Source organism: Bison bison, unplaced genomic scaffold (assembly GCF_000754665.1).
Source record: "Bison bison bison isolate TAMUID 2011002044 unplaced genomic scaffold, Bison_UMD1.0 scf7180017864310, whole genome shotgun sequence".
NCBI lineage: Eukaryota > Metazoa > Chordata > Mammalia > Artiodactyla > Bovidae > Bison > Bison bison.
In genome coordinates, this window is record NW_011494882.1 from 2,723,194 (window position 1) to 2,732,378 (window position 9,185).

The window sequence follows — 9,185 nt, forward strand, 5'->3', positions numbered from 1 at the left end:
TTACCTTTTCTCTTTGAATCCACCTTCAGGTAGTCTGAGTCCCACCTCCCAGTGTATTTGCTATTTCCTCTGCCAGGGACCCCCCCACCCCCATCCCTGAGCCCCTGCCACCCTGGGTCCAGCCCAGTTGGAAAAGTTATTTTCTCCATCTTGAGATAAACCCTTGTCATCTTACTTTAACTCACCTGTGTTATAAACCTGAAGAAGTCACACTTGTCCTGCCTCTGGAGGGGTTGGGGGGATTCAGCAGGAACTTACTACGGGAACAGGTTCAGTAGGTTCCTGCTACAGAATGCTTCCCTCCCCCTTTACTCTCTGCCAGAGGCTGGCTTTTTATCTCCAACTCTCCTAGCTTTGAGTTTCCCTAATAACATGTATTTGTAAGAGAACTTACAGATCATTTTCATGAGGCAGATGTGGAACATCTCTTAGCTGAGGAGCCCTGCCCTGAGTGCCGGCCAGCCCCAGCCTTGTGGCAGCAGCCCCGGCGAGCACTGGCTGGACAAGAGAGAACTGAGGGCAGGGTCTAGGGAGCCATGTGGCCAGTCTCATGGTCCTTCTCTTTCCTCTCCAAGTGGGGATGGAGGCTGCTGCCTCCCTGAGACCCTGTGTGTGTCCCTGCAGATCCAGATGTACCAGCTCTCGAGGCTGCTCCACGACTACCACAGGGACCTCTACAACCACCTGGAGGAGCATGAGATTGGCCCCAGCCTCTATGCTGCGCCCTGGTTCCTCACCGTGTTTGCCTCACAGTTCCCCCTGGGCTTCGTCGCCAGAGTCTTTGGTGAGTGTGTGTGAGGCTGCTTGCAGAACCTGGGTTCTCAGATTCGATGGGAACTGGGTATGGTTTCTCCATAGCTGTGGTTCTTATTTTCAGACCTGTATCTGCAGGAACAGGATGTTGTCATTTTCATTTAGTGAGGAGGTTGAGTTCTGTGAGTTTCAGGACCTGCTTGATTTCTGATGATCAGGGCCACCCCTCCATGCCTTCTTGTGGGAATAAGGTCCGATTTCCTCCTGCCAGGCTCTCACTGGAGCAGATGTCCTGAAGGCTAGACCGAGGAGCGGGGTGCGTGGTCCAGAGACATTTCTCCTGAATTGTCTTCCTCCACCTCTCTGGCCCAGGGCTTGCTCACTGACAGCTCCTTAAGGCTTCTCAGCCGGGACTTCTGGGCCACTCTTCTTTCTGGGCTTCTTCTGCACCTCCTCTTCTCCTCCTCTCTCCTCTTCTGTCCTTGGCTCTTGGCTCTATGTGCTTCCTCTGCGTTCTGGGCTTCTTCTGCATCTCCTCTCCTCCTCCTCTCTCCTCCTCTGTCCTTGGCTCTTGGCTCTGTGTGCTTCCTCTGCGGCCCAGCTCTTGAAAGCACCTCTGTATCACTGACTCACGGTCTGTTCTCACAGGCCCCACCTCAACCTTCTGCCCTTGTGACCACAGGTGGGTCACATTTCAAACCATCTCCCCTTTTCTCAATTTACTTTTCAAGAAGATTGTCTCTGTCAAAGTTAAATAAATGTTCACATGTAAAGTCTGAAAACTGCCTCCTTGTCAATTATGCTTCAATTTAAAGAAATTAAAACTTAAAAATGTAAAAGTCTGCCTTGACGTGGCAGGGATAGCAGCTGAGTGAGGCGCTGTGAACAGTCAGCTCCAGTACAGTCTGCTTTCCCTGCTTCAGGATGAAGTGGTGACTCTGACAGTTCTTCTTATCTGTTTATTGTGGAGAAAGCGGTTATTAAAGAATTGATCACCATCACATACCGAGTGGTTTGAAGTACCATTTCTGTTGAGTCACTTGATAACTTAAAAACCTGTGCTGTTTTTTTTTTAACTTTATTTATGTACTTATTGGTTGTGCTGGGTCTTCATTGCTGTGCAGACTTTTCTTTGGTTGGGGTGAGTCGGGGCTGCTCTTTAGCTTCGGGACACAGGCTTCTCCTTGTGGTTTCTCTTGTGGAGCACAGGCTCTAAGGTGTGCGGGCTTTAGTAGCTGCAATTCCTGGGCTCTAGAGCATGAAGCTCATCCTAATGACTTCCTAAATAAAGCTAAAGCCACAAAAGCAGGGTCGTCTTCTCCATACTGTGCAGTCAGAGGTGGGTCTCAGAGTTTCTCATATATTATGCATAACAATGCCAGTGTCTATGATTCCTGGATCCTGCCAACCCCGTGTCCTGCTGGCTAAAGGGCTCAGGGCTCCTGAGATTATAGGCAGGACATGGGGACTTCGGGCAGCGTTGTCTTGTGATATCACTGTTTCCTCTACCAATACTTAAAAACGAACCATTTTATTAGTAGGTTTCCTAGAAAAGATAGGTTTTTAAAAAACCGTTTCTGTATTTAACATGGGTGACTTAGCTCCATGATAGTGGATAGCTTCATTTTAAATCCCAAAGCCTACCATTCACAGTAGGCTTTTTTGGTCTGAGGCCATTTCATTATAGGCATTTAGGCCTGGATAAACCTAAAAACACATGAACTTTTGTTAACTATTCAGCATTTTATATCAAAGAAGGCAATGGCACCCCACTCCAGTACGCTTGCCGGGAAAATTCCATGGACACAGGAGCCTGGTGGGCTGCAGTCCATGGGGTCATTAGGAGTCAGACACGACTGAGCGACTTCACTTTCACTTTTCACTTTCATGTGTTGGAGAAGGAAATGGCAACCCACTCCAGTGTTCTTGGCTAGAGAATCCCAGGGACGGGGGAGCCTGGTGGGCTGCCATCTATGGGGTCGCACAGAGTCGGACATGACTGAAGCGACTTAGCAGCAGCATTTTATATGTAAGTAAAGGAATCTATCTCAGTTTGTGGTCAACATAGCCCATATATAGGTTAATAGTTGTGACTCAGGCTGGTAAAGAATCTGCCTGCAATGGGGCAATGGGGGAAACCTGGGTTCAATCCCTGGGTTGGGAAGATCCCCTGGAGAAGGGCATGGCAACCCACTCCAGTATTCTTGCCTGGAGAATCCCATGGACAGAGGAGCCTGGTGGGCTACAGTCCATGGGGTTGCAAAGAGTCGGACACGACTGAGTAGCCAACACTTTGAGTTTACTTTTTACCTCTAGTTAAGTATGCACTTCTTGGAGGGACAGCTGCCAGTAATGCCTGTGCTCGACCTTCACGTCGAGCTGCGATGAGCCTGTGCTCATCACACTCTTCTGGATGTCACATAATGTGGAATCGCCCCCTCCTGTATTTTTCCTCTTTGGGTGCAGAGGGGCCCTCCTGGGAGAGATGCTTGTTCTTTTCATCTTCTAACATCTATCTTTGGGGGAAAAGTCTGAAGAATAGGACCCTCCTTGCTCCTGCGGAGGTGGCAGCTGTGCTATTATTAGGCTCCAGGTGTCTTCTCTGGGGCATTTTGCCAGGTTAGATGAGAGAGGAGGTGGAATACAAAAACCGAAAGTTTGGCAAAACACAAAAGCCACCTGTAACGTAGGCAAGGATTCTGAGAGGCTTCAGGACTAAAAGAGACTGGAAAACAAGGTTGTTTGGGTGGCCTGGAGAAACAGCTCTTCAGGGTAACGTGATACCGTGGTGAAGAAGTGAGTCTTCACAGAGTCTGTGCGGTTGTTCTGAGGCAAGGCTGCTGTCCTCGTTCATCTCCCTCCTACCCGATCCTGGGAGGGATGTGGGGGGTTCACAGTGGGAGGACTGCAGCCTCCCAGAGAAAGTGCAGGAGAGGGATCACCCTAGACAAAGACGACGGTGGCTGCAAAAGAGATGCAGGGTAAGTTCACATAACTGGCCGTGTGCCTGGAGTTGATCGTTTGCCCCCACAGGAAAATTGAACTTCTGTTTCATGGGGAGTTTCAAATAGAGTGCCCATACAGGTTAACATGATAATAGGGCTGCTGAAGTGTCTTCAAAGCAAAGTAGTTATTTGCAGTGTTCTCAGCAAGCAGTTTGCAAAGTGGTGGAGTCAGCTGAATTTTAGGTTCCCTCTCCTGCCAGCTAAACCCCTTTGCCTGTTTTGTTGGTGGCTCAAAAAAGGAGAGTTGGCCATGAGGTTGTGAGCGGGGCTCCTGCCACGCTGCTGGAAGCCTTCACAGCTCACTTTCTTTGTGCAGGGATGTTCAAATGCAGAAAATCAACTCACTTTTCCAAGGAGATTATTGTGTTTTTAAATTCCAGTCTGTAAGTGTTTAAGAATTGGGAGATGGGCAGAAATGACAATAGCTGGATTGGGGCAGTGGGTTTATAGGTAACATTTTCTGTACTATTAATTAAAAGTTACTTAATTTTTGAACTTTCTGGAGGGAGAATAAGGTACTCGCACCTTACCTGCTCCTCCAGGCTCCTGTGTGCTTTCACCCCTGTCTACATTTCCACCTGCTTTTCCTTCTGCTCAAAGTATTACTCCCTGATTTCTTATCTGGGGAGTTTCTATGGGTTCTTCAAGGTCAGGCTCTGCAGCCACCTTTGCTTGGGGCATACTCTCTGCCCTGCTTCTGTCCTCCTTCACTTGATGGCATTTATAGCTGCCTTGTCTCTTCCATTCGCCTGCAGCTCCCCCCACCCTAAAAAAAAAGAAAATTTTTTGCCTCTAATTAGATTTATGCCCCTGTCTTTTAAAATTCTATTTCTTCTTACATTATTATTCCAGTAGTTAGGTCACTTTCCCAAACTTAGTCACCCAACAGTGAGTTACTAGTTCTATACTTGAGCCCCAGGGCATTGGAGTCTCTTTTTTGAATGGCTTCACCTCTGGGGAAGGGAGAGCGAGGGTGGGCTGACAGCAGCCTCTTGCCTCCCCTCTGTGCAGTCGATGTGGGAATCGTTAGCATTTGCCAGCCATTCTAAGGCAAAAAATGGCAAGAACTAGAAAATAACTCTGATAAAGTTCTTTGAATTCTTCAGAGTGAAAAGAATTTTTTATTTCATTCAGTTCATTTGCTCAGTAGTGTCTGACTCTTTGCAACCCCATGGACTGCAGCACGCCAGGCCTCCCTGCCCATCACCAACTCCCAGAGCTTACCAAGACTCATGTCCATTGCATCAATGATGCCATCCAACCATCTCATCCTGTTTCATCCCCTTCTCTTCCCACCTTCAGTCTTTCCTAGCATCAGGGTCTTTTCCAAGGAGTCAGTTCTTCACACCAGGTGGCCAAAGTATTGGAGCTTCAGCTTCAGCATCAGTCCTTCCAATGAATATTCAGGACTGATTTCCCTTAGGATGGACTGGTGGGATATCCTTGCAGTCCAAGGGACTCTCAAATGTCTTCTCCAACACCACAGTTCAAAAGCATCAGTTCTTTGGTGCTCAGCTTTCTTTATATCCAACTCTCACATCCATACATGACCACAGGAAAAACAATAGCCTTGACTAGACGGACCTTTGTTGGCAAAGTAATATCTCTGCTTTTTAATATGCTGTCTAGGTTGGTCATAGCTTTCCTTCCAAGGAGTAAGCATCTTTTAATTTCATGGCTGTAGTCACCATCTGCAGTGATTTTGGAGCCCAGAAAAATAAAGTCTGACACTGTTTCCACTGTTTCCTCATCTATTTCCCATGAAGTGATGGGACCAGATGCCATGATCTTCGTTTTCTGAACGTTGAGCTTTAAGCCAACTTTTTCACTCTCCTCTTTCATTTTCATCAAGAGGCTCTTTAGTTTTTCTTCACTTTCTGCTATAAGGGTGGTGTCATCTGCATATCTGAGGTTCTTGATATTTCTCCTGGCAATCTTGATTCCAGCTTGTGCTTCCTCCAGCCCAGCGTTGCTCATGATGTACTCTGCATATAAGTTAAATAAGCAGGGTGACAATATACAGCCTTGACAGACTCCTTTTCCTATTTGGAACCAGTGTGTTGTTCCATGTCCAGTTCTAATTGTTGCTTCTTGACCTGCATACATGTTTCTCAAGAGGCAGGTCAGATGGTCGGGTATTCCCATCTCTTTCAGAATTTTCCACAGTTTATTGTGATCCACACAGTCAAAGGCTTTGGCATAGTCAAGAAAGCAGAAATAGATGTTTTTCTGGAACTATCTTGCTTTTTCAGTGATCCAGCAGATGTTGGTAATCTGATTTCCGGTTCCTCTGTCTTTTCTAAAACCAGCTTGGAGCCCCCCAAAATAAAAATCTCTCACTGTTTCCATTGTTTCCCCATCTATTTGCCATGAAATGATGGGACCGGATGCCATGATCTTAGTTTTCTGAATGTTGAGTTTTAAGCCAACTTTTTCACTCTTTTTTTTCACTTTCATCAAGAGGCTCTTTAGTTCTTCCCTTTCTGCCATAAGGGTGATGTCATCTGCATATCTGAGGTTATTGGTATTTCTTCCGGCAATCTTGATTCCAGCTTGTGCTTCATCTAGCCCAGCATTTCTTATGATGTACTCTGCATATAAGTTAAACAGGCAGTATACTTGTATTTAATAATGTACTTTTGCAATGATGTAGGCTTTTTACAGTTTTTAGAGATCTTTACATCTCTAAACTCCTTATTTCAAAGCAGAGGAAAATGGGTATTTTTTTCACTTGCAGCATCAGAAATTAGGGTAGAGTATACAAATCTTTGTTTTACCCATGAAAACATGTGTTTTAGTAATAACTCCTTTGAAATCCAGAGAATTTCTGGAAAAACAGACTAATTAAAAGTTTTCTTTTTCACAGTTCAACTTTTGAAGTGTGTTTGAATTTAGTATATTTTCAGAGTGAAAAAAAGATCTGAACCTGTGACAAAATTTTAGCAGTATGTTTGCATACATTGTTTTCTTAGTATTATCTTGACAACCCTATCTGAAATGTCAGGATCTTGTAATTTAGGGTTGTGTTTCCCACTGTCCCGCTTTTCAGTGTGTGTGAAAGGGGACAGTGTATCATTTTATCAGCAACTGGGTCCATATTAACTTCTGGCTTTTCTATGTTTTCCCAGATATGATCTTTCTTCAGGGATCAGAGGTCATATTTAAAGTGGCTTTAAGTCTGCTGGGAAGCCATAAGCCCTTGATTCTGCAGCATGAAAACCTAGAAACTATAGTTGACTTTATAAAAAGCACACTACCCAACCTGGGCTTGGTGCAGATGGAGAAGACTATCAGTCAGGTATGGTTCAGTCTGGACCTTCCAGAAGCTCCATAATCCTGGATGTTCAGAAGCTGAATTCCTTTCTTCCTTCCTTTTCTTTCTCTTTCTCTCCCTCCTGCTCTCCGTCCGTTTCCTACCACTCAGGACCTACCAAGTCCTGAGTAGCTTGTAGGAGGCACAGCTCAAGGCCTTGTTCCATGACTAAGTGTGTGTCTGAGTGTGCATGTGCTGTGAGTGTGACATCCAGCACAATTTCTTAAAGTTTGTGAGAATTGTAACTGTAATTTCTTACGGTTAAGAGGCTTCACCCCTCATCGTTTGTTCTTCCAAAATTCATAGCTTTTTATTCCTTGTGGGCTTTTGTAAAATGAGTGCTTTGATTTTTGTGCTGAATGGCATTAATTGGAATCTTCTAAAATATCTTGCTATGAAGTTGTGATAAAGAGTGTATATTCTTTAAGTTTGTTTCATGATGTGTGTGTTTGTGAATAGTACTCAGTTCCACATCTGTGGCCCCATACCTCTGGTTTCTGTGTGCAGTAGAATTGCATGTATGCATGTATCACTCTCTGAAATGTTAAGAGGTTGAGAGTGAAGTGACTTGGGAACTGCAGCTGGGTAGGAGTGGGAGCAGATTGTGACTCTGTGTCAGGAAGACTCTTCCAGTAATGGTTGCTGACCATGCAGGGCTGAGCTGCCTTGCAGAAGGTGAGGTCACCCTTGAAAGTGTCCTGAGGCCAGATGGCTGAGTGCTGCGGAAGGGATCTCAGCACTGGGCCACCACAGACTCAGCAGCCGGGCCTCTCATAAGCCCAACACTTACAGCAATTATGTTAAAACAAATAGTGAAATAAAGATATGTTTTTAAAAAGTCTGAGAATTCCTGCTCGTCTGAGAGTGGTGGGCTGCACACACACACGCAGCAGTTTGTGGTTCCATTTGCTGCTCCTCCTTCAGTGCTGAGCCCAGAGAAGGAGGCACGTCTGGCCTGAGAGAGAGAGAGGGTTTTGCCCCGGTGCCGCTTTGGGTCTCTGCACGTTTCATTTACTTGTGAAGGAGCAGCGCTTTTCAACTCTGCACTTTCTTCTCAAGAGAGGCTTTTACTTCCCTGGTGCCCTCCTCTCAGTGTGAATCGCTCTGACTTATCAACGCCCTACTTTTTGCCAGGTTCTGAGCAACTCTGCATATATACACCTGATCTTATTCAGTCATGACCTCCTGAGAAGACATTTGGTTTTAACTCATGAGAAACCTAGGGTTCAGAGTGGTTAATTAGCTGGCCCACAGTCACATGGCCAAGAAGTGGAAAGATGTTGTTTCAGACTGAGGCTCTCTCATGGCAAATGCTTTAGCAACTACTCAGCTCCACCAAGTGCCTCCAGGTATCATTTAATCAAGAGTTTTGCTGTATTGTCCGTTAAGACAGAATCCTCCACCCTGTGATGCTTTCCTTTCTGACCTTGCCGAGCATTTACTCTCTTTCGGAGAAGGCAATGGCACCTCACTCCACTACTTTTGCCTAGAAAATCCCATGGGCGGAGGAGCCTGGTGGGTTGCCATCTGTGGGGTCACACAGAGTCAGACACGACTGAAGCGACTTAGCAGCAGCAGGCCTTTTCCACACAGGGCCAGGGAGAAAGTATTTCAGGCTTTGTGGGCCATAAGGTCACATGAGGTCAGCTCAGTCTCTGGAGCCTGAAAGTGGCCAGAGCCAATGTGTGTGTGGAGTGAAGTGACTGTGTTGAAATAAAGCTTTGTTTGCAAAGCATGCGGTGGGACAGCCCTGGTGCACGAGCTGCAGTCAACTGTCCCGCAGTTATAGCACGTGCAAAGGCACAGGGTGAGAGACGTTCTAGGCACGGCTTCAGCTTTCTTGGGGGGAGGTGGGGGATTGGATGTGGCATGTAGGGACACAGCATCTGCTTCTGAGGTCCAGGTTTTCAGCCTGTCACAGGTCTCGCTGGGAAACCAGATTCACGGTACCAGGCAGCTCTGGCCCTTCTCCCCTCCCACACGGTCCATCTGGAGCTTGACCTCTGTGGGCTGTCAAGCTTTCTGTTTTCTCGCTGCCCCTCCCCTTCCTGCAGAGGGTGCTCTAGTCTCAATTTCAGCTTAGAGGTACACCTTTGGAGAGCCTGCAGGGTGGA

The 9,185-nt window shown here is 46.4% G+C and overlaps 1 protein-coding gene across 5 annotated transcripts in view; it reads left to right on the forward strand.

The window, feature by feature from the left end:
- Nucleotides 1–9,185, forward strand: part of TBC1D1 (TBC1 (tre-2/USP6, BUB2, cdc16) domain family, member 1) — a 227,872-nt gene that overhangs the window by 209,377 nt on the left and 9,310 nt on the right. For all 5 annotated transcript variants that reach the window (XM_010852415.1, XM_010852416.1, XM_010852418.1 and 2 more), the window contains 2 exons: nucleotides 625–784; nucleotides 6,887–7,056. In XM_010852415.1, the coding sequence (XP_010850717.1) occupies nucleotides 625–784; nucleotides 6,887–7,056 (330 nt within the window). The remainder of the gene's footprint in view (nucleotides 1–624; nucleotides 785–6,886; nucleotides 7,057–9,185) is intronic.